At 37.9% G+C, this 25,028-nt stretch overlaps 2 protein-coding genes across 2 annotated transcripts in view; both read left to right on the plus strand.

Annotated features, from left to right (window-relative positions):
• Positions 1–9,102: 9,102 nt before the first annotated feature.
• On the plus strand, positions 9,103–22,965 carry LOC139966639 (all trans-polyprenyl-diphosphate synthase PDSS1-like). The gene is made up of 10 exons (XM_071969882.1): positions 9,103–9,293; positions 10,363–10,406; positions 12,199–12,298; positions 13,241–13,371; positions 14,102–14,243; positions 14,865–14,976; positions 16,158–16,267; positions 17,160–17,354; positions 18,185–18,265; positions 19,124–22,965. Exons 1-10 carry the CDS (start codon positions 9,153–9,155, stop codon positions 19,262–19,264), a joined length of 1,197 nt encoding a protein of 398 aa, XP_071825983.1. The 5' UTR covers positions 9,103–9,152; the 3' UTR covers positions 19,265–22,965.
• A 1,255-nt stretch (positions 22,966–24,220) lies between these two features.
• The window catches only part of LOC139966641 (dual 3',5'-cyclic-AMP and -GMP phosphodiesterase 11A-like), a 100,181-nt gene continuing 99,373 nt past the window's right edge, over positions 24,221–25,028 (plus strand). The window contains exon 1 of the mRNA XM_071969885.1: positions 24,221–24,603. The gene's annotated coding sequence lies outside the window, so the exon portion shown is untranslated. The remainder of the gene's footprint in view (positions 24,604–25,028) is intronic.

Genomic DNA, 25,028 nt, shown 5'->3' on the forward strand with positions numbered 1-25,028 from the left:
TAGTACCGGTAAGATAAAGAGTCATTGTTGAGAAGATACCTGTCGCCCTCTTTCAGCCTATTCCCTACCCAAACGTGTACAATTGTATAGTGTAAACACTAGCCTAACATATGTGCTGATAATACTCCTTAAGCACATGTTAATAAGTTTTTTATTAAATTTTGATGAGTGTTAATGCATTACAGTACACGGTGCACAGTATTAGAAAACTGGTTAGTTTTTCATGATTCTAGTGAATAGCATTTCAAAAAGGCCAACCAATTTTTTCTTCATCAACTAGCTGTAGACCTACCATTATGTCTGAATTCTCAGTTCCTGTTAGTCGAATCAAACTTAACTGCAGAACACGGACAACAATTTATGGGAAAATTTTGTGGCCATTTAGTTATGATTGATAAAACAACAACGTTATAACATTCTACAAAATCAGTGACTATGGAAAAACAATGGAAAACCCAACATAAGATAAATTGTGTACTCCACCTGTTGACATGTGTCATTGCTTAAGCACAGCTACTGTAGATAACAGTCCTGAATTGGCTGTACATTGCATTAAAGCATTGTCTTTTGTTACAATTCTTAGTATAAATATTTATTTGTGTATACATTTATTTATTATGTGTTACAATTCTACAAGGATGTAATAACCTGAGGATAGGTAACTGTTTCATAAATTTCAGTGTTGTGTCTTGGTATTTTTCTTAGCATTTAATCGTTCATGCAGTATGTGGAGACTTACATGGACCAATCAGTAAGCGTGTAAGCCTAATATTAACCAAAAGGAGGTTCTCCAGTTCAAGCCTATAGTATATGTAAGCCCACAGGTTGAATTTATAACCAGTATAAAAATTCTGTGTTGATATTGAAAAAAAATGTGTCATTGATTTTGGTTTTCACATTTTTCTGTTATCACCCATATTGTGCAATGAGTGCAGTAGTGCTGATAGTCGTAACCGGAAGTAGTCGTGATTACACTGGAAGTTTGATTAATTGTGCTCAAATCCTAAGTTGCGATTACTCGACTACAAGCTAGCACAACACATCTGCTTTTGCAAAATAGCCTAACCTATCAAAACAAGACTAAAGCAGTTTGTTAGCAAATATCGCAAAAGTACAGGTTCTCACAATGCTACACTAGAACTGTGTTATGTTAAAAATCGGCAAGCACCTGCTCCGGTTCGATTTATGCGTTTTCTTGTAAGTAATACGCTAGTTGTACAGTGCAACATTCAGTCTTAGCAATGTTTGATCATTGCGCATAATCGCAAATTCGTAAGTTATTAATCTTTTACGATTGCCAAAGTATTTGTCATTTCTTCAAACATGATTACAATTACTTCATACTGGCCTGGTTCACATTTATCAGAAGTCTGATCGAGTGTGTCGATTGCGGTGTAGTATAATTTCAATGTGCCTGCAATTGCGCTAGGCTAGAGCATAGCCTAGAATGTTGAACATCCTAGATCTACAGAAAATTCTTGCATACTAATCATCATACCGCTACAAGGTGTTACATCTATTCGTTGTTTGCACGTTTGCTGTTGTTAGTGCTAGCAGTTGGATTAGCCTCGTAGATTCATTCGAAAGTTTTTGATTTTCTATGAAGGTTTTTAAGAAACGTTGTAGAGCGAAAGTTGTTCACAGGTTTGTTTGTTAGATGTTTTAACATGATTTAGACACCACACGTTAAGACACAAAGAACAAATAAAGACAGTGCACCATGGAGAAAGATTTGTTTTGACTGTATTTCTGCAAGGTAAAAATGACAGTGAGGACGTCATAACTCTAACGGAGAAGAGCTATTTGGTTAATCGACAACAAAAGTAAGAGTCCACTATCAGCATTCAGCACTAGAGTGCAGTATGGTAAATTGCGTAAAATGTTACATGGGCTTGTGTGTTAGGATACATACAGTAAGCCAGGTAGTAACAACCTGGTAGGCCTACAATGCAAGTCAATGAATGTCTGCAAATTTGTTGCCAAAAATCACTGTACATATCAAACTTTTTTTAAACTGCTCAACTTTTTTACATTGGTTAAAAATACCAATAAACATTTAGAAAATTACACAAAAAATCAATGAAATATTTGCCACCTCTCATGTATTGTTATTTTGATGCAAATCATGTCGACAATCCAAATTAAAATACTACCTTTCATTACTTTTCGTTACAATAAAGCATTTGACCACTCTGCAGTACTTAACATGCATGCATAATTTGAGAATAAATATTTTCCAAAATGTCAAATAGTCGTGAATTATGCGAAATGTAATTTAGTGTTCAAGGTTTTTGCAGCACTTTTGAAGGCTCTGAATATTTGTCTTTAAAAAAATAATATGACCTCTCTGTATGAAACTTCTGATTTTCTAAATTTTTCTAAATTGCTGAATGTAACAAAGTTTTGAGGTTTGGTCATGTTCTTTCAATGGTTTTACAAAATACTGTACAGCTTTGGTCAGCCATACAGTAGTGTTTAGTAGTAAGGAATAGACTCCCATCACCTACATGAAACTCAGTATTTAAGACAGTGGTGAGATACTGAAATAACTGAATAACACTCTCATCTGTCCATTGGGGAATATACACTCCTGCCCTGTAATTCTCTAAATTGTACCCTGTCCTGCACTGCTAATGTTTGTATATAATAGATGACATCGCTGTACAGTTTGTTTTTATGTTGGATACATCATGTCCCTGCTTATAATCACATTGTGTATCCCACTGTACAGTGTTTGCATTGAACAATGTTTTTTTCCCCCTCTCTTCTGCAGGATTGCTTCATTATCCATCATGTCTGTGGGTCACGGCTTGGACGTTTTGTTACTCTGCTACGATGAGGAACTTCAGCCGTGGCAGAAGGCCGTCTTTGAAAAACACAAACAGGCAGAGAAGAAACATGAAGAAGATTTGAAGAATTACAAACAAGAGATGCGGCAGTTTTATGCCGGTCTTGGTGTTACTTACAATAAGAAGAATGGTACGTTGTTTTGCGATGGGTAACATTTGGTGTATAAAAAGGCAAAGATAAATTTATTGCTTTTACAGTCATGCATTCATTTAATTGATCCAGCTTAGTCTTCCTTTAATGTGTCACTGTTGCAGCAGGTATTTTCATAATAACTGTATTATGACAGTGATATGTTTGAAAAATGTTATAACAGAGAGCAGCTGTTTGAGATGTCTTTTGATATGCTCTACAAATGAAATAAAATGAAACAAGTTGAGCAGGAAAAGCACCGAAAGGGTGTTATCAAGTCCAACATACACTTAAAGTAGCATATTGTGTTTAAATATCACCCCAAAGTGATGCCTGCATACTAGTTATTGTGATCCTTACCCTACTCCAAACATACATGTACCAACATATTTTGCTGGAAAAACAGAAGAAAAAAAATTGTAAAAAGGATGAACATTTTGTCAGCAAATCGACTAATTGTCCAACGATAAGCCAGGCCTGTCCTCTCTACTACTGTACATGCATTTCATACATACAGGTCAAGTCGGTAACCTGAGTACTGTGCAATATGTGTATAATTTCAGAATAACTAACCGTCCCATATACTGTACCAGTGTGCGAACGATATATATACAGTGCATTATAGTCCTTTACGAATGATGAAAGATGAACTTGCATATTGCATCGAAAATCTGTCATTTTTGCAACACTAGCCGGCTTTCCAATTAGAACTTAAAAACACTTTAAAATGTAAATGAAACTTAAATGTACAAATTTTACAATATAAACAAAGAAATCATGACTACAACCAACGTGCAGTTTACGAATAATCCAAGCTCAAAGTCGGCAAGGACCATTACGTGTTGTTAATCACGAATCGGACGTGACAAAAAATACCCACATGAACACTGATTGGTCAGTTTGAAAACAGGTTACATTGATTATTTTGAGAACAGTTAGCGAAACATTTAGGAATATACCGTGCGTTATATCAAAGGCCAAACGGCTTAGGACTATTGAGTAAGTCTAGTATTTATTGCATTTCTACGACCTTGCTTTTGCCATGATTGATTCGTTTCACGAACGTCTAATACACAAACTAACGTTACTCGTAATAGTAATACGCTTATGGTACCTACAGGCTGCAATTATTATACAGTCAAATGATTTGCTCGTGTTAGGCTAGCTAGCTCGTTCGAAAGCTTCAGTTCATGTATATAGTGAATATTTGTATACGTCTATTAGGAGGTTGTTTTGTAAGAAATGGATGTGAGCACATGTTTAGTAAATTGTGAACACATTGTGAGTCAAATACCCCCCAAGCTGCTCTCCATGTGGCACTCATTAGTTCATGATAATGATGATAAAATTTGACTTGATTTCCCAAAAGACATTGTCAATAGATCTGGACAAGTAGTTATTCAGAATCTATTTGTCTGCCACACAAATTATACTTGTGTCACTTATCAAGCTCTAAAATCATTTTTTTTTATTGCTTGATTTCAGGGGAATCCTCTGCAATGGAACAGCAAGTATCTGAATCAAACAACGGAGTGACCAGACTTGTGACAACTCTCCCTGTCACAAAGTCCCCGATAGCCAATCCTATCGGTGCACCTGTGACCTCAGTCGGTAACGTTCGTTTTGCACCCCAGACGAAACAGGTGAAGAAAATTATCACACCTGTCATGAACGCACAGTCTCCTACGATAAAGCAACTCCAACCGAAGCAGTACCAACCGTACAAAGCTCCGACACAGATATCTAAACCGGCACCGGTGATAACAGCTGTCAAACCATTCCCTAAGATCACCATGCAGTCTGTTCTAACTACACCTGTGACAGTTGCCTCGAAGGTACCCTTCAAAGCACCTCCCAAGACCGTCTCCAAACCCCCACTAAAGCGCCCCCACGAGGATGATGCCTCGTCGACGTCGGCAGAGAAGAGGCACATGTTGGACAACGGGAGCAAGTCCGACAAGTACTATGGGTTCAAACGGGGGAAGGTGACTCATAATGAGGACGGGGATCGCAAGTTCAGGATCAAGTGTTTCCATTGTGACAGCGTGCTACCCAATAACATTCTGTACATGGAACACATTCAGAGCTACCTTGACATCTCCAGGCAATCCATGAAAGACAGCCATCTCTTCTGCCAGTACTGCTTTAAACGGTTCAAGTCGGGACCGGATCTCGAGTCCCACTTTGACAGGCACCACTCGACGGTCAACAAGTACTACTGTAAGATCTGCGACTACTCCTTCAAGTCCAAGTCCGTTCTCAAGTCTCACCTGCAAGGGGTCCACGACCCTCTCTCGATGCCTTACGTCTGTAAGGTGTGCCACTACCGCACATCTAACTACCAGGACGTGATACTGCACTTCAAGTCAGTGCACAAAGGTGCCAAAGCCCTCCTCTGCCCTTACTGCTGCAAGATTCTCAGGTGCAGTAGGTCATACCTGCAACACTGTCAGCGTCACTACGCCATACTCCTGAAGAATCATGGCACCTTCAACTGTCCCTGCTGTAAATTACAGTTCCTCTCGTCCACGGAGAGGAACGAACATCACCAGACCGACCATAAGAAGGTAAAACTAACTGACAAGGATGGCCTGCCTCCTTACAAGACGATCATTTTCACCAAGCCATCTACCAAACCACCGAAAGTGGTTTCGAAGAAGCCGAAACCCGCCCAGGTCTCTGTTCCTACTCTCACTCGTACCAGGACAGACAAAGTGATACCCCTGATGGAGTGTCTAGAGTGCGGCGGGGGGTACGACAATCTCAAATCTCACCTCGGTACCAAAATGATGTGCTCTTCATGTAGCTATGTCACATTCTGCAGTGCTGCATTTGCACAGCACACAATCGTGTTCCACAGTTCATTCAAAGCCCCGCCAAAGATCCATCCAGTGAAGAAGGAACGCTTAAGTGACGGTCAACTTCGTATGACATGCAGGAAGTGCAACTTTTCCACCTTCAAGTGCCCTGTGATGGCTTGGCACACGGTCAGTTGCAGCAAAGGTGCCTCGTCTTGTGAATCGTTTGTCTACCTCAAACTGAGGCAAAGGAAGCTGTTTGATACCGATGATAACAGTGATAAAGAGGTAATCGAGATATTGTCTGACGGTGAGTGATCGTTCAAAGAGAGCCAAACAGAGCATGATGACAGCCAAAGAATCTTTTCAAACATTCTGAAAATTTCTGTACATTACATTGGCTTATTTGATAGGGTTTCATTTTAAGAAGCCTTCCTCTTTCTATGTCTTGTAAAATTATCCCAGTGTGATTAAGTTAGGGATATTTGACGAATTGACTTCTTGAACAGAGTCGCACAGTAAAAAAGTCTACAACATTTGATATAGAATGTTGTAAAGTGTTCACTTTACTTCACAAAAAAAAGTAAGAAATTCATAATATGCTTGACTCATATTATTCCTTGTGGAATACTTTTGTAATTATTTAAGGGATTGTATGAGTTACCTTAAGAGTTGCCTTACCCTAAAATATTCTACACAATATTCTCTCAATATCTTGACCCTAAGTATGGTTGATTGAATATAACCTACTATAGTTTGTCTGACTAAAACCTTTTCCAAAGAGGTGGACTACAGTTGGCAATCGTAGATGTCATCAGTGACGATGCCCTTCAGAAGTTTGACTTTTCCTATTTTAATCTTCTTGTCGATTCATCCTTGAAATACGTGTGTAATGTTTGCCTTGTTGCCAATGTTCTCTGTATTTAGAATCTTTATCAAGATGCAACTGTTTGATAGAAACATATTCCTCTGGTTAAATGGTTTGTATGTTACAAAGAAAATTAAAGACATCGTCAGCTCAATTAAGCATGAGGACGTCTTTCATTCTGTCTTCATCAGATGGATTTGACAAATTTATATCTTTGTGATACAAAAGTGCTACGATGATGGGTTGTAGTCTTCACCCAAAGATATCGACAATTTCCAGCAGTTTTGTTTGAAGCAACTAACTACAGACATTGTAATAACCCTTTTTAAGATGCTTCGAGTCCCTCTCTGCACAAAGAATAGGAAGGATTCCTGTGAATCGTCATAAATTTCTACGCGTTCTAGATGCTCATCTTCTTCAGGTTTCTCTCACAAAAGTATTGCATGAACTTATCAATCAGTATCAGTTCCCTTGGTTGGGATTTATGAAGCACCCAAATATGAATTTACCATATGTATATTTTAATTCACTTTCTTAGATTATGTCATAATGATTCTTTTTTCTTTTGTTTCACTACGACTAAAAGTGAATGCTTTTGTATTAATCAAAAAAAAGAGTAAAAGCAAAGCAAGTAATAATTCTTACTGTAAGAGCAGTTCTTGCAGCAGTTTTAATATGCAATGTAACCTTTACTTTAGTTCAATATGTATTCAAGCGGAATTCGATTTTGGTAAAGACGTTGTTAGAGATACATTTTTGCCAAGTGTTGTTAATGCCACATAGGTAGTTTGTCACGTCTCTCTCATACATGTACAACTATGAAGAAGTGATTATCATATAGATAGAATGAATTTTGGAGAGACAAATAATTTTTTTATAATCTCACAATTTTCAATACAATGTAATTATGTTTTGCTTAAACACTGTTTCCTCATGAAACTTAATCATTTATTTAAGCTTTGAAAATTGCATGTGATTATTCAGTGGTACGAATATGATCTTACGTGTTGATAATTTTGTAATGTTCAAAGATTCTATCTCCATTTTGTTAAGACTTTGAGGAACAGTTAGAGGCTGAGGTCGTATAGGAATAATTTTCACATGAAATTGTGAAGTCTACTTGAGTAATAACGTAATTTTTTTTTTATGCTTTAAACAGCAGTAGGACTAAAGGGAAGGGGTGGCGATGGGTGGGTTAAATTGGGGTAGGAAGAGAAAAGCGATTACCAGTGTCTTATTTGCCAGTACCAGTGAAAGAAATAGATTATATAGACTGTTATCAGTGGTGCTTTTTGATGTATCAATTTCTTGTCCTCTGTATGTCTTTGAGAAACAGTATTGCTGTTTATACGTAAAAAACTGCAAACTACAGTATGTCTCTGTGCTGAATGCTTTTCTTATATTTGCTCCTTGAAAGGCCACCATTTCTGGTTTTATTCAATCCGATATAGCATTGTTGTTTTTAAAACATGTCAAACAGAAGTCACAGTGAGTTAGAAGATGCATTAGTACAAAAATTGGTTTGCTTGTCACAAAACAGTTTTTATTTTGATTGATGATACAACTTTTAAAAGTTGAATATTTTTGGTACATCAAAATCCATGCATTCAAATTTTACAGCAGTCTAACCAGACCAGAAGGGTTAACCTATTAAATATTTTTGCCTTATTAGCTTATTTTTTTGTGTCTGTTGTACATATGTATCCTACAAGTTAAGTTATTCACGAAGAATTTTTGTTTGGAACTGTTATATAGGGATTAAGCCATTGAAGGCCTGTAGGACAGGCAACAGGAATTCTCTTCCATGACGGTTTGATGGTGATATTGATCATCCGAAAGCTTTGCCTCCTTGGTATGATAATTTGAACAGAAAGAAGAGTAATTTTAAATACACAAAAAATCTGCAAAATAATAATTTCACTATACTCAATATTCTATTTATCTCTTTGTACTTTTTGTCAACCATCAATGTTTTCTGAGTCGTTGAAGATAAGTAACTTCTATTTTATTTTTCATTTCTTGTCTGATTTTTGGCCTTTCCGTCACCCGAAGAAGTTCTGTAAAATGAAGGCACGTGAAGATTTCCAGGTCATGGATATAACATATCTACCATTCTGTTGTGTATATTTGCGTGATACCTTTCATTTCAAACCATTGATTTCTGCAAGTCAATTGCGTGAAATTATGAATTTACTGTAAAACAATAAAAAATTATAATCTGTATTAATTGAGTTAATTCAACTTCTATGAATATCAAATTTATTGCGAAAATACAAACAATGACTGATATTGTCAACAACTAAAAGACTGGAGTAAGCACTAGCTTTATGATTTAGTCTGTTTACATTGCGGTACGGAGTTACGAATAACAGTGCCATGCTATATCGAGGAACCGACGCCGTTCAGATAGGAAATTCTAACCCCCCTTTCCCCCTTCGGGTAATGTTTATGACTGGTTGCTGTATAATCCATGGGAACGTAATTTGTAGTGAGCACCCACGATCAAAATGGCAGTGTGCGTGAAGTTGCGTAACCCTCTCGTATTTTGTCATATTTTGAAGATTTGCACTCGTTTATCAACATATCGTGCTCACAGCTATGGCTTTGAGAGAAAAATCGCAGACTACCGCTCTTGCAACTACCCAAAGGTAATTAAACAACGATTTTGCCAATGTTAGCTTTACTTCACATGTAACGTTAGGCTTATGTAAGAAGCATTGGGCCTAGGCGTACTACGTTAGTACTGTAATATTGGCTAGGCAATAACCTAGTAGACCTGACGTTATGCGTACAGTTGGGCCTGTTATAGCCTAACCTACAGTACTCATTGGCTCGTACATAAATCAGGACCGAATTTGTCAATGCGCAAATATAGAAAGAAAAATTGATTAATTTTAGTAAGAGCTTTTACACACAGTTTTCAGTTGTGTTATCTTTTCATATTATTTTAGAATTGAATGTCAGTTCATAAAGGCCTACCTTAGCACTAGCAGTTAAAATACCAGCGAAAGATGGGACTTGATCCCAAAACATTACTGTCACTGGTAACCCAAACCCCCTTTCCCTTTAGTCCATTTTGACATCAAGGGTTATGAATCGAAATATGCTTAAAGGGAGGGTGAAATTTTTAGAGTTTTAGTTTCTCTATGTTTCAAACAGTCAAGTTTAGAACCCCTTTGAAATAGGTCTGAATGCCCATGATGTATGAATCCATAGTCGATATCCTTATTCACTACTAAGCTTCCACCTGGAGATGACTTCTTCCGTTAGATATGAATTTTTGGCCCCTACATCAAAACTGTTTACAAACAAAAGGCCAGACAGGTATACTGTATATTGAAATTATTCAGGGCCATTTGACAAATTAGAGACAATTGTTGGGACAACATAAAATTTGGAGACATTTCTAGGGAAGTAACATGAAATACACGGACTGTTTCCTGAAATCAAGGACATTTAGTCAGCTAACTTGAGGCTAGGCCTAAACTACCGAATGTTCCATAGGGCCTACAACTTTAACGACAACGTTACCATCACAATAGGCTTGAAAATTTTGTTTTGATACTGTGAATGGTCAAGGGCCTAATACCAAAATTAAACTTTTCAGTTTCCATCTTCTAGAAAGTAGAATTGCTTTAATGGAGTTGTTTTCCTCTTGTCCAAATTTTGTTTGAAAAATCACGAAATGTATAAACCATTCTTTTCCTTCCCTTTCAGGTGTACACTTATCGTCAAAAGCGCAATGCAGCTCTTTTGAAAAGGTACAGTAACTAATTGTTTGGTAAATATTTACAATTAGCTCATTTGATGAAAGTTTTGACATCATGTTTGATACATATAATATTATTAATATCATTATTTATTTGCTCCAAGGTATTAAAATGTATTACAGGGATGTGCTCACACTGGGCGGCAATGGGCAACTGCGCCTAACAGATCTGCATGCAGCCCAGCACAAACAGTATTTTAAACATTTCCGCCCGGCACTCTTTTGATGATAATTTAACAAATTTTACCATAACCAAAATCTGGGAGAATACATGGCACAGAATAGGAAAAATAGCACCACCTAAGCATACTTCATTTGCAAAATTTGTCCAGTGGGGAGGGGGTACACCACCCATGAGATCCCTCTCCCAGGGTGTGGATCACACTACTGCACAATCTGCCCGGCACTCAAATATTCCTGAGCACATCCCTGGTATTATATGCTGAACTCAAAGCACATAGAGCTCTGTAAGTGTGGTTAGCAATGCAATATTTCCTGCAATGAGTATACAGTACAGTACATGGGTACAAAATGCATTGTATCACAACAGTGGGTAAAAATTAAGGTTCTCAGAACCAGGTGCCACCAGGGGCGTAGCGAGCGGGGGGGGGGTGTGGGGGGGTGTCACACCCCCCCAATAATTTGGTCGCTGTCGGCAAATTTTGGGTCTGTCGGCAAAAGGAGAAAAGGTGAAGAGAGCGGAAGGGGAAGAAAGAAGGAAAGCTGAATAGAGAAAAGGACAACGGGAGCTTCTTCCGTGCCAAATTTGACTTAAAATATGCAACAGATTGCATCTAAGGACGTTTCAAAACTAAAAAATTTCCAAAGGGGAGGGGTAGACCCCCTACCCTTAGACCCCTCCCCCATTTCAGTCACCAATTCCAGATCCGTCGGCAAATCAAATTTGACTTAAAATATGCACCAGATTGCATCTAAGGACGTTTCAAAACTAAAAATTTTCCAAAGGGGAGGGGTACACCCCCTCCCCTTAGACCCCTCCCCCCATTTCAGTTACCACTTCCAGATCCGTCGGCAAATCAAATTTGACTTAAAATATACACCAGATTGCATCTAAGGACGTTTCAAAACTAAAAATTTTCCAAAGGGGAGGGGTACACCCCCTCCCCTTAGACCCCTCCCCCATTTCAGTCACCACTTCCAGATCCGTCGGCAAATCAAATTCTCCACACCCCCCCAACAAAAAAACCTTCGCTACGCCCCTGGGTGCCACAACCAGTGAATATTAGCTCCCTGGTTCACAGACACCTTGGTGCAACCTTTGGCCTTTTGAAATTAAGCAGGATGCATATATCTGCTGTTGCCAAATCTATCTTTTGTACTCTTGATGTTACACAAACCTATCATGAAGTGAATGCAATAAGGATGCATGTATGATTTATTCTTGCTTTGAGAAGGCTCGTCGTCCGAGAAGTGTTGATGTGCAAGGCACTGATAAACAGTAAGCCTTTAAAGAAAACCCAGCTCTCTTCAGGGATCTATGAGGGTTTTTTCGCAAGTTATGGAAGGCCACATTTGTTCAATATGCTTTGAATGTAGATTTAGTACTGTTACTGTTTGTGAACAAAACACCATGATGATGTTGACAATATGAGCAAGCAATGAGGATCCCCCACCCCCCCCAATCTCCCTATCCCATTTCAGGATCGACCAAATTCCTTCTATACACTTTCATATTATACTGTGCACCACTATTTTATGACACGATTGTGAATTTTAAGTGAGGTTTAAGTAATATTATTTCTGCTGCTTTCTCTTCCTGACAGGAATGCATCGACCATAGCGGAAATTACCAAGGGCACAGTAGAAAGTCCCGAGAAGCTTTGTCAAAGTGAGCTGGCTGATCTGCATATGAATATACGAAAGGTGCTGCGGGACTCTCTCTCCTTTATCTATTTCATTTTAGAGACCAAACTGTGGCTGTTAAAACAGCAGTTAAACAGTTAACAGTCTTGTACCAAGGCAAGGCCTTCTCACACGACTTTACAACAGTTAACATCAATTCTTCAACCCTAGCCATTGGAGACTTGGCACACACTCACACTCCAGAATGTGCACATAGTCCTCCAGGGGTACTACAGTGTGCCACATCTAAATCAGTGGCGGAGCTAGGGGTATTGGTCAGGAGGGGAGGGGCGAGAATGGTCTGTAGGGGCGCTTTCGACACTATCAAAGCAGAGCGCCACCACAGGTTGGGGCGTAGCGTACAGAAATTTTTTGAGTAAAGATAATCCCTAGATCGCCGGAAATGACCCTTTCCGGGCCTGGCTAATTTGCAGATAAACGTAGAATAAATAGGTGTCATAGCCAAACACCAACAAAATGTGACAAATGTCAAAAGGTAGATGAGAGCGCAATAATAAAGTCAATAATCGCGAATAAGTAAAAAGAGCTGAAAAGGGCGCCAGCAGTCCATTTGAGTCCGTCAGGGGGGGCATCCGCCCCCCCCCTGACTGTATGGGCGTTCCGCCACTGATCTAAATGTCCCCTGTAGGACTTCCCATAGGTTTACAGCAAGTCCCCATTTTATACACCTGGGTGAAGAGAGGTAATGAAGATCAAGTGTTTAATTGGATGATATAAAGAGCAAAGTTAGTGCGTTCAAAGGAATCTCCATTTTATCTATCTGTCCATCTGTCTCTTTGAAATGTGTCCGTAGTCTGTTTGTTTCAGTTATACTCAAAGGAAGATCCCCCCACAATCAAATGTCAGGCCCTTGAACCTCCTCTTATGATCAACTTTGTCACATTTTCCCTCAAAGTTTAATACTACAAGTCTATAATATGGTATGGATTTTGTTTTCCCCAGGAATTAAATGTAGCCTCCCCAGAGGTGGATAAAGTATCACAGTATTATTTTGATGGGAAAGGCAAAGCATTCCGTCCCATGGTAGTCGCATTAGTTGCAAAGGCGTGCAACTTTCATTCATCAAGGTCTCGGTGAGTATTGGAGACATTTCAAATGACATACTTTATGAGAGACGTTACCAAAGAGATATTGTAATATAATATATATAATATAGCATTGTCAGCACTAAGACCTGCATTGAAATTAATAGCTGCTGCATGCTTGTGTTCATCTGTAAAGATATTAACTCCTGTCACATTTACTAATACACAAAGTTGTGTTATGATGTACAGTATCAAGACCAATCATTTAAAAGTAAATTAATAAGTTACAGTAGGAATAAAGTAAATCATATATGCATTGGCTTCATGGCTGCCATGTTGTTACAGCAGTCTACTCGCTGAGCAAAATGTATAGAAGGTGTTGTCATGAGCCCCCCCCCCACCCCACCCACCCCCTTGTAGAATATATATTTGTCATTCATCTGTATAAACCGACACGTATTGTAATTGAAACAAAATCTTGAAGAATTATTTTGTACTTACATATTATCATAACTCTCTTGAGATTCGCTAGTTAGATTTCCATTCAATAGATTCATTAGTGTGTCTGTGTATGAAGCTGTTATACATTGTTGCGTCTGCATTGCAATTTTTTAACATTTTGCAGAGTCCTATGCTAAAGCTATACAGTAACCAAACAATCAAGTTCCTGAAGTTATATGTCTTGTATTAGTGCACAACAGCTTTGAGCTTTTATAAAACAAGCAAAAGGATTAATTTTATCATTGATCAGATGATCTCTTTTGCCCTTACGGTTCAGAGCACTTTTGCCGAACCAACTCAGGATAGCCTCGATAGCTGAGATGATACACACAGCTAGTCTCATGCATGATGATGTCATAGATGCTGCTGATACAAGGAGGAACCAATCATCAATAAACCAAATGTGGGGACAAAAGAAGGTAAGGAGATCCATCCCCCTCAGCACCCTTCCCCTTGCCCCTATTGCCCCCGCCCCCTAAATATATACATGTGCTATATTGTTTACCTTCACAGTTTAGTGCTTTTGGTGATGCAAATATAGCTTCTTGATTGTGTCTTTGTAGAAGGATTTAAATCATTGTGTGTATTTTCAATTGGTATTGGCAATGCTGAAGGTTTTGACATGAATTAATATTTTGTTTATCATACAGTACTTACAGGACAAAACTATGTTTCTATCTACAAATTGTGTTAAAAAAATGTGCATTTGTTTCATCATTTTACCATTTTGCATATAATTTACTAAAATAAAACAGAAAAATTGGGTAAAACTTAAATAGCAAAATTAATCCTGTGAACCTGCTGCAAAAAAAAAACATATTTGAGCCATCAGATTATTTATTCACTTTACATTCAGCAGATTTAATTTTGAAGAGATACATCTGCTTTTTAATTTTTTTGGGGGGGGGGGGTGAATTAGGGGAGGAGGGGGAGAAAAGAGAACAACAGAAGAAGAAAATAGGATTGTAAAGTAAGACAAAAGGTCTTGCAATTGCAATATTTATCTTAAAGATGGTTTTACATATTTTTTTTTTGAACAGGCAATATTAGCTGGAGATTACGTTTTAGCCAGGGCATCAATGAGTTTAGCAAGAATAGGTAATCCTGAAGTGGTCATCATGTTATCTCAGGTTATTGAAGATTTAGTAAGAGGTAAGTAGTACGAGTTTTCCCCTTTACTTAGTATTTATTGTACTCAGACATGAAAGAAAAGGCTAAATATTGTCAAAAGGGTTTTTTAAAGTTAGTCATTTCTTTCAATCCATCTTACTTTGGGCATTGGTTTCAGATTCAAGAAGACTATGCAAAACATGTAATGAATAATTCAATACAGAAAATGACTGACTACTATAAACATGTAATGTGATTTTGCACAAATGTTGACAAATTCAGAATATCGGATCATTGCACATGACCTGATACTGTATTTGGATTGTACTTGGTAAATGTCCTTTGCAGTAATATTCCCTTAGATAAGCTCTTTAGAAATATACTACATAATTTCAATATGTCTTTTATTTTGCTGGATCTAGAATTGTACCTTCTTCAGTTATGATAGATTCTAACATATCATTCCAAAATGCAATTATCTTGAGACGAATGGATCAAAGAGTCGGTCTTGAATTGGGCTCTTTAGAAGTTATGTAACAATAGATAACAATAGAAAATATCTCAAAAGTTATCTTAAATGATTTCATTATTTGACACAATATTATTATAGTTATAAACATGTATCCTTCAGATAGTATTGGAAAATTCATCATATTATTACTTTTTCACCGAAAAAAACAACGTATGCGTCCCTCTCCTCTTCCACATCCTCCGAGAAGTATGATAAGCCATCAACAATTTATCACAGATGTCTGTCCATTTGTTTTGAAAGTACAAGGAAAATGGTTCGGGTGGAAAACTTGTCTAAACAAATGTCATGTATAGCACACAGTATGCACATTAGCGTCGGTGTCAGCCCCTTTTAACCACAATCAGGGTAATATCCGAGGTATGATGCTTTTCTGTGAACCAGACAACACATCTCCTTCGCATGTACCCTTCACAAACAAGAACGTTTCGGAAGGGATATTTGCGAGGAAGGGTGAAGATGACTCGGGAGGTGACAGAGATGCTTTTAATGAATATTCATATGCAAAACGTCTGTCTAATTAGGAAGACATGGAAATGAGATTCTCGGTTTGAATAATTGGAGGAGTGTTGTTATTGATTCTACTATGAAGGACAGGGGAAGGGTAAAATTGGAATTATACTGTATCATTTAAAGATTTGGTCTGTTGGAAATACTGAAGCAGAAATAATCTATTGGTTCATTTGATTTACAGGTGAATTCATGCAACTTGGCTCGAAAGAGAACGAGAATGAAAGGTTCTCTCACTACCTCACAAAGACGTACAAGAAGACAGCTAGTCTTATAGCTAACAGTTCAAAAGCAGTGAGTATTTTATTGAATCCTTTGGTAAATTTTAGTTTTTTTCTCGTTTGAACTTGATCACCTTATTTTATATCTATTGAAGAGGATTACAAAGACTCCAAAGAAGGAACTGATGTTTCCCTGTTCAGTTATGTTTTTTCCTCACAATTCAAGGTATATTTAAAATGATTACAAATAACAGATGTCCACGCTCATGCCTGGCAAAATGCCATATCACACTTGAGCCAACTGACGAATCGTTTGTCTAACACAGGCAGGCTTTTGGTATTGTTGAATCCTTTATTGCTCAAAAGTTTGGTGGCACCTCGCATGGGAGTAGCGAGGTAAAAGACATAGAGACATTCTTTTTAAGCACCTGCCTTACGGACTATATTCGAATCACAAGCAAACAGAAAATGGAATTCACTCAAATGTCGCACATTAGAAATATAATGATGTCGTTAAGTTGTATTACTTACAGTTACATTACTGAAAGTATAGGCATTTGGGGGTAGGGTGGAGGCTTGGCAGTTTTATTTGCCAATTTCTGTTTACCAAAATAGTATATTGTGATATGTTTAAGCCTTTGCCCCCAATTTTGTTCGGACATGCTGTGAGTGAGGGAAGTGTGTATTCCTATTACCTATCACTGAATTGTTCTGCATAAAGAAGTCAACTGATGAAATAATGCGTTTTGGATACTTGCTGGTGTGATGTCACTCTTGGCTTTGTAAGTCCGTCTCTGTTTTTGGGGCTTTTGTAATGGTAATGGAGAATGAAGATGACGACATAGAAATAATCGTGAATGGCTTAAGTACATCCTGTAGCTCAAGCACAAAACTCTTAAGCACTGCTCCTTGTCAGTTATTTACCATGATGGAACTCGTTATACACTAAATACCCACCCAAACAGGTGGCTGTTTTAGGTCAGTGCTCCGAGGACGTCTGCCAAGTTGCCTACGAGTACGGCAGGAATATCGGTATGGCCTTCCAACTCATCGATGACATTCTGGATTTCACGTCCACCGACGAAACTCTCGGGAAACCGACGGTGGCCGATCTCCGTCTAGGCCTTGCGACGGCTCCTGTCTTGTTCGCTGCCCTCAAGGTGAGTACAGTTTTTAGATTCTCCTGTTAATCAAAGTTTTCTGTTGATAAACAAAGTTGAAATGAGTGTCGTCAATGCATGACCAACGTTTGATTCTTAATTCTAAAGTTTCATTTACATTTCTGTCCGTAGTTGATTGAAGTATGGTTTGGCTAACAAAAACAGAAAGGGGAAAAAATAGCTTTGCTTATGTTAAAACCCCTTACCTATCACTATCTGGCTTTCTTTGGGCAATTGTGAATGCACATGGCTTTCAGTTTCATGTTGACAAGATAAGGGTAATAGAGATGCAATCACAACTTATGAAAGGAAAGTTGGGTAGTGCAGAGAACTTGTTTCCTCTAAAGGAGTGATTGAAATCCAACTTTAGCCAATATTTGTCTTGCCTTAAGTTTTTATTCAAGTCAGTTTCTGTTTCATCATAAGTACAACACACCTCTGTTTTCAACATATTGCCTATCCTCTATTTTGTTAAGAGGGAAAATAAATCTGTAATAGTTTCTGCTCTGTTGCCCTTCTTCTCATTGTGCTGCTATGGTAGTATTTTAGCGAATTGCCACAAACTGTGCTTGCTATGGCCTGCAAGAAACTTGGATAACTGCAAAATGTTTCTTTGACTGAGCTCTCTCTTGCAGGACTGACAGAAACATGATTATCATATTTGATAATATCATCATCATCCTGATTTATTGTTTTCTTGTAAACATAAGATGAGATTAATTATCCTTTCTAAGATGAGGTTTATCATTATGTTTCATCACGCACCCATACTCTTGGTCGTACCAACCTCAGTGTTAATTGACAGTTATTGACCCGTTTGTTCTCCTTAGCAACCAGAACTAAATGCAATGATCATGAGAAGATTCGAAGTGGAAGGAGACGTTGAGAAAGCAAGAGAGGCCGTCATGAAGGTGCGTAATGTTGTCAACGCAATACATTAAAGGGACTGACTGTGTTGACAATGTTAAGTCTGCTGCCACACAAATATATATATATATTTATACATGGTTCAAGGAAGCATTAGGTAAGGCAGCTTGATCTTCTCTACCTTGAGATTGTTCAAACATCAAAACATGCTTAGTTAGCTGAATGAGTGTTACAACAGAAGTATGATATCTCTCGACAACCACTTTACGTCTTCTAAGGAAAATTTTGCCACTTGAGCAGCAAGACCAGCAGTGTAATTATTCTAAATAACCCCAAAACCACTAGATGGATCTTGTCATTCCCATCAAGTGGAAAGCATAATTACCAGGGTATTGCACCATGTACCTATTGTGGCATCTGCAGCCCCTCCTCCCTCCTCCTCCTCCTCCTCCTCCTCCTCCTCCTCCTCCTCCTCCTCCTCCTCCTCCTCCTCCTCCTCCTCCTCCTCCTCCTCCTCCTCCTCCTCCTCCTCCTCCTCCTCCTCCTCCTCCATCATAATGATAAGGTGACAAATGATAATATTATTTATGACTGGCCTGAAAAAAGGGTTGATTTGATGGATGTAGAGACCAGCTGCCTGCAAGAGATATTTTGTGTACACTGAAGAATAATTGATAGACAACTCTTGTATCGACAGTTATTTGTGAGATTATCATTAATGTCATTGATAAGCACCCCTGTGATGGACTAATGATACCTTAAAAGCAACAGAAGAGTAGGTATGCCCATTTAGATCAAAATCACCAAAGCACTTTTACTATTTGACACATTGTTTATTCATTGACCGTGTTCAGCCTTCACAGTGCCGTAAACTGTAAATGATTTTTCGATTTACGTTTCAGACTAATAGTATAGAAGAAGCCCGTTTACTAGCCTACCAGTACAGCCAAGAGGCTGTGTTACAGATACTGAAACTAGAAGACAGCCCGGAACGTAGAAGTCTAGAACAGCTGACACAGAGGTTGCTAGATCGCAATAAATAACACCGCTCAGCGTAGGTTTCACGGTCTTAGGCGCAACTGGAATACTTATTAGCACTAACAATGTCTTTTAAAAACTATAGCTTGAAGAGATGACGTAATCCTGTTGACAGGTGGGACCGAGAGCCAGGTCACACCCCCTACCCCCCCTTCCCCCCCCCCGGAACAATATACAACGGGAAGAATTGCATTCAATTTACAGATACTCATGAAACAGTAGTTATGCTTTAAAAGGAACACAAAATGGTTTTATCATAATTGAGGAGAGACCTAGAGAAAGTTGAAAGAGAGAAACAGGCAATATTGTATATCACACAGAATTCTGTCTTAGATGAAAGCTTTGCTCTCTTAGTTATAATGGTCACAAGAAACTTCTTCTCTTGAGGCAAAGTTGAAAAGGAAATGTTCTTGCATTCATTTTTCACTTTTATTATTTTATCCTCCATCCACAACTTGTACAAGCTTAAAATACCAAGAACAAACGACATAGAGAAATGATTTTCCAAGCTTAACCAAATAGATTTCTCAATCTTATTACTTTTACCTATCAGGACTGTTACATCACTAGTGTAGTTTAATATAACTAGTAATGTAATGTAACAAAAATTATCAAGTTAAAGCAGAAAGTTTAACATGCTTGAATCATGGCAAGGCCTTCAGGCACGACTTTTTAACAACCAATTAACCCCTGGTCGTTGGTGACTTGTTACACCCATACACACACAGGTGTTCTAAGTCCAATCAGCCCCTCACAGGGGGAACTACAGTGTACCACATCACAAAGTGTCCTGTGAGCATTGTATCCTCACCTAAACACAAACCAGTGCCTACCATTATATTTACCTATATTTATTGATGATATAAGTTGTCTCACTGGTTCCAATCTATTAACCTGTGTGAAGAGAGGCAATGGAGATTACATGCATTGAACGAGGACGTAGCGTAACAATCTGGCCAGGGCTCGTACCTGCCACCCCTTAGATCTCAAATCCGTTGCCTTAGCCATTTGGACCACAACTATAGTTCATATAACAAATATTTATAGTTACATACCCCTATTAGTTGATACATAAGTGATACAGTATACACATCCAGTGTAATTACATAACTTATACAACTTGTATGATGGAGCCTTTGATTCTGTAAGAGAACAACATTGTCTTCCTTTCATTTTAATTTGTGATGGTATTCTATACTTTATAAGTGTTCTTTGAATGGTGCTAGCTTTTAATCTTTCACACTTTTCTTTTACCCTCCTCCTTCTCAACCTGTTTTTTTTTTTTTTTTTGGCCACTGTGCTTTTTCACAGTATATAAACCCTTTTGTGTGGTGGATTGTGTTGCTTTTGTAGGTTAGTGTTAGGCTTGCTAAACGAAATTCTGCTTTTATAGAAGATTCTGATGCCATCATAAACTATCTAAACCAGAAAAAGTGCTTTTTATTTTTGGTTTGTTGTTGTTTCTGTTTTTTTTTTTTTTTATAGAATATTTTCCGGTATTTGCAAATGCCATCGTGGACTTGTGATTGCTTTCCCATGGAAATATATATATGTAGATCGATACTGAACAGCGTATATGGCTGCCAGTGTTACAGTAGGGGTGGCAATCTTCTATATGAAACTATATTAGCGCCAGAAGGTAACACAGACAGGATGCAACAATGTTGAAAGCCAAAACAAATTAGACCAAACTGCTGCAGAATTTGGAGCGACTTCCTTTTAAGCAAAATGTTGACACAAATTTGACAGCCTTGCAGAGCATTTTCAGTCATGTTATACCTGGGTTCATGTTAATATTGTATGGACCCAGAGTGAGATTAAGTCACTGCAGTATCAGGACGGTTCAAGGTTCAAGTCATATCACAGTGTGGTTTCAATGTAGCCTGTGACTTGATCAACTTAATGAACGCAAGTTCGAGACAACTTTCTTCTATAACTTTTAGGAGTTTTTTGTGTTTTCCCTTAGCAATAGATGGCTGCAGTTCTTGGTTTCTTATTTATATTGTGTGGAGTTAGTATTTCTTTGTGGAAATGCTGCCTATACCTGACATTTTTTTGTCATCTTTAGTATATGTGGGGAAAAGTTTTACATTGTCAAATCTAAAATCTTGTGTGTTTGCTTTAACATGTACCTAAGTACTAAGTCTCAGGGAGTGTACCATTCTTTACTGTGCGAACAGGTTTTCTATTTTTAGCAAAGGGAAGGGGCGTTGGTCCCCCTGCCAAACTTTGATAACGTCACCAAAGTTTGTGTGGAAAATAATATGAAAGCACTATTTCCAGTTGTTATGAAGATTCTTTACAGTGAAATTATCCCATGACTTTGGGACTTGCTAGCTTAACAGGTTACGTAGCTTTATGTGTATGAAGTATGGCATTGTAGAAATAGAGTGACTTTACATCACTCTATATTATATTTTAATTTTAAATTATTTGAATTTGCCAAAGGTTGCTTGGTTACGTTCGCATTAGTGTGCCTTACGGCTGTTTGTTAGTATAAGAATTAATAATAATAATAATACTAATGTATTAGGCAATATGTTTATGATCCATGCACGTTTATAAGTTTTATCAAAAGAGGGCGGTTCGGGGCAAAATTGCTACATGTGGACACAGGTTTATTTAGGAAGCCTCTCGCAAAAATACGACAGCAGTAAAATTATTTGAATTTGCCAAAGGTTGCTTGGTTACGTTCGCATTAGTGTGCCTTACGGCTGTTTGTTAGTATAAGAATTAATAATAATAATAATAATACTAATGTATTAGGCAATATGTTTATGATCCATGCACGTTTATAAGTTTTATCAAAAGAGGGCGGTTCGGGGCAAAATTGCTACATGTGGACACAGGTTTATTTAGGAAGCCTCTCGCAAAAATACGACAGCAGTAAAAAATAAATGAATAACTCTGCAATGTCGAGATGAAATGATTTAGGGCGCTACGTTTTAAGGATGAAGATCAGGGTCTTAGACCACTTCCAAATGACTTACATTTTATAACACACGTATACGCAAAGTTGTATACACTTTACGATGTTTGAACTTACTATACACAATTGTAGTTAAAAATAATGGCACATTTAGCATGCATCAATGGCCCCTTTACTAAACACAAAACTTCTTGAAGAGGAGAGGTGCGAGGGAGAGGAACACCCTCTCCTCTTGCACCTCTCCGCAGGGCGACCATAACCGCACTTTGATGACCTCCTCCTCCCCCCAAAAAAAATTGAAAAGGGGAAAACGATAAGGTTTATAGTGATGGCGACATTAACAAATGGTATAATTATGATTAATGCAACATTAACCCTATCGGGAAATTTAAACTTCAAAAATATATATTTGTTAAGTGTGCGATTGTATGTTGGTTTCGATCACTTTACTTATATTTTTGGAAAGGGAATATTCTTGAGTCTTTCTACAGTTTGAAATTTATTTTCAATTGATTTACTGACAAACACAAACCTACACAGAGAAAAAAAGACAATACATTGGATATTTTTAAATTTTTAGGTTAACGTTTTCGTCCATCCCATTCATTATATTTTGTCGTATTTTTTTCCTGATTAAATTACATGAATTAAACTGTACATAGTTCTATAAGCGTTTAGCTATTTCTATTTACTGTGCGACGTTGAATTGAAATAAGGTCGTGTTAAGCATAAATGCGTTCTAACATGTAAAATATACTTTTTTGTGAACGGAAATAATGACTGGGTTTTTTCGCCTTCTTTTGCATTTCCTGACTCCTTCGATGTCCTTGTTATAATTAACACGAAAGTGCAAGGTTAAAGAGGGACTGTGCAGGGATGAACTTCATGGCTGTTCAAAATATTTCAATCTTCTGACGATTTAACCATATTTACACGTAAAGAGGTAGTGTAATAAATGATGTTTCTGTTTTAATTGCCCGTCTCCATTGAATCAGCTTTATTCCTATATTTGATCAATCGTTTTGAAACAGTTCAACCAGGTGAAACTAAGAACAAGGCATAATGATATTACAATGATAAAAAGGAAAAAGAAAGATTCATATCAAAAGTTTGAGTTTCTTCAAATGAGATTTACAGCACCGACATGGTTACATCGCAGCACACAAAATGGATATTATTAACTCTAAACTGCGGTTATAATTCAGTCGTTTATATTTGTCCACTATATTAGTTAGTGGTTTCGTAATGCTTAACGAAGTCTGTAGTGTACCCTGCTGTCTGGGGACGTGTCTTTTCCGTCGTATTTTGTGTCAAATAATAGAGTTCAAAAGGTGCCGGGAGAGGGGCACTGAGACGCCCCTCGCCCCCGTGTGAATGTCAGGGTAGGGAATTTGCCGGTGCTTAAATAGGATCCTCATGTGTACCTAATTCTAGGGGAAGGGCCACTAACCCTGCAGGGGGGGGGGCGGGTATGGGGAAGGCGGGGGGGGGGGTTACTGATTGATCTGCCCTTTGAAAACTCCATATACGCTATATGGGGATTGAATATACTGTGTAATTAGATCATGTACATGCGCGTTAGTACAGTTTTCTTAAATTTATACCAATGACGTATAAGACCATTCCCTACCCTGGTTTGACAGTGAGGTAGGGGATATGGTGGGGAGGGAGGAGGAGGGGGTGCTGTGAGGAATACGCAACCGTCGCACCCTCTGCAAACCTGCCTGTTAATGTACTGAATGTAATAGAGGGTGCGGAGGAGGAACCACTATGCAAAAGCATCATAGAGAAATATTATTTCGTTGAAAATATATATCTCAGATTTAATTGACAAGAACGGATATTTTAATGTTTCTAAATATGGCATCATTTCTTCACTATCGCTTGAATTTGTATTATATATATATTTTTGACTATATTTTCCCTTGATATAGCTTTTTCCAGATCTCTTTCTCAAAGGTTGATAGTCCTAAAATATAAGCAAATATTGGCATTGTTAACATCAAAACGCGGTTTACAACCACCTAGAAAATATTTTGTGTAATTGGAAATAAAAAAGTTAAAAAGGAACAAAAAATTATACTCCTATAGAGCACCACAATGACATCACCTATTGACAAAATGTCAGCTCTCTGAAAGAGCGATTAACCAAACCATGGAGCTATAAACAGATTATCTTTATAGCTCCATGACCAAACGAAGCGAACGCTTTCTGAGCTTGGTTCATCGCAATCCTCTCGTAAATCATGATTTATGGTTAAAATTATTGCTGAGTTTGCTACGACTTTAATGTTCCAAATAGTACGGTGGCACCTATAGATACTGTAGTTTAGTTCTCAGTTGTAGCTGTTCTCATGAAGCACACACATTGCGTGCTGAAGTCAGGCCTAGTTTTTCTAGCATGGATCATCACGGGTAAGTCGAAGATTCTCCTCGGTTGTTTCTTGTTGTCAAGTTACCAGAAATGCATCTTTGATATATATATCATAGTAGCCTAATGTGTACATTCATTACACCCTTATATATAGCATTCTTGCGTTCGGGAGCTCTATATGGGTAATGTTAAGCAACTAGTATACTACCTTATACCTTGTGATGTTATTATGCAGCAACATTTATCCTCATTAGAATGCAGGTCTCGTCTGCACATATTATGTACGAGATCGTTATCCCTTCGTTTAGTTATAAGAACGTAAATCAAGCATGGGTAGCAGCTTGTGTTTTTCGTGAATAACTGATGACATTCAAGCATGGCGGTTTTCTTGAATTTATATAGCTACTGCATGCATACGACAGGGTCTTAATGCAAATTGAGAGAGTTCCTCGCTATACTGTTACAA

Source organism: Apostichopus japonicus, chromosome 4 (genome assembly GCF_037975245.1).
Source record: "Apostichopus japonicus isolate 1M-3 chromosome 4, ASM3797524v1, whole genome shotgun sequence".
Classification (NCBI taxonomy): Eukaryota; Metazoa; Echinodermata; class Holothuroidea; order Aspidochirotida; family Stichopodidae; genus Apostichopus; species Apostichopus japonicus.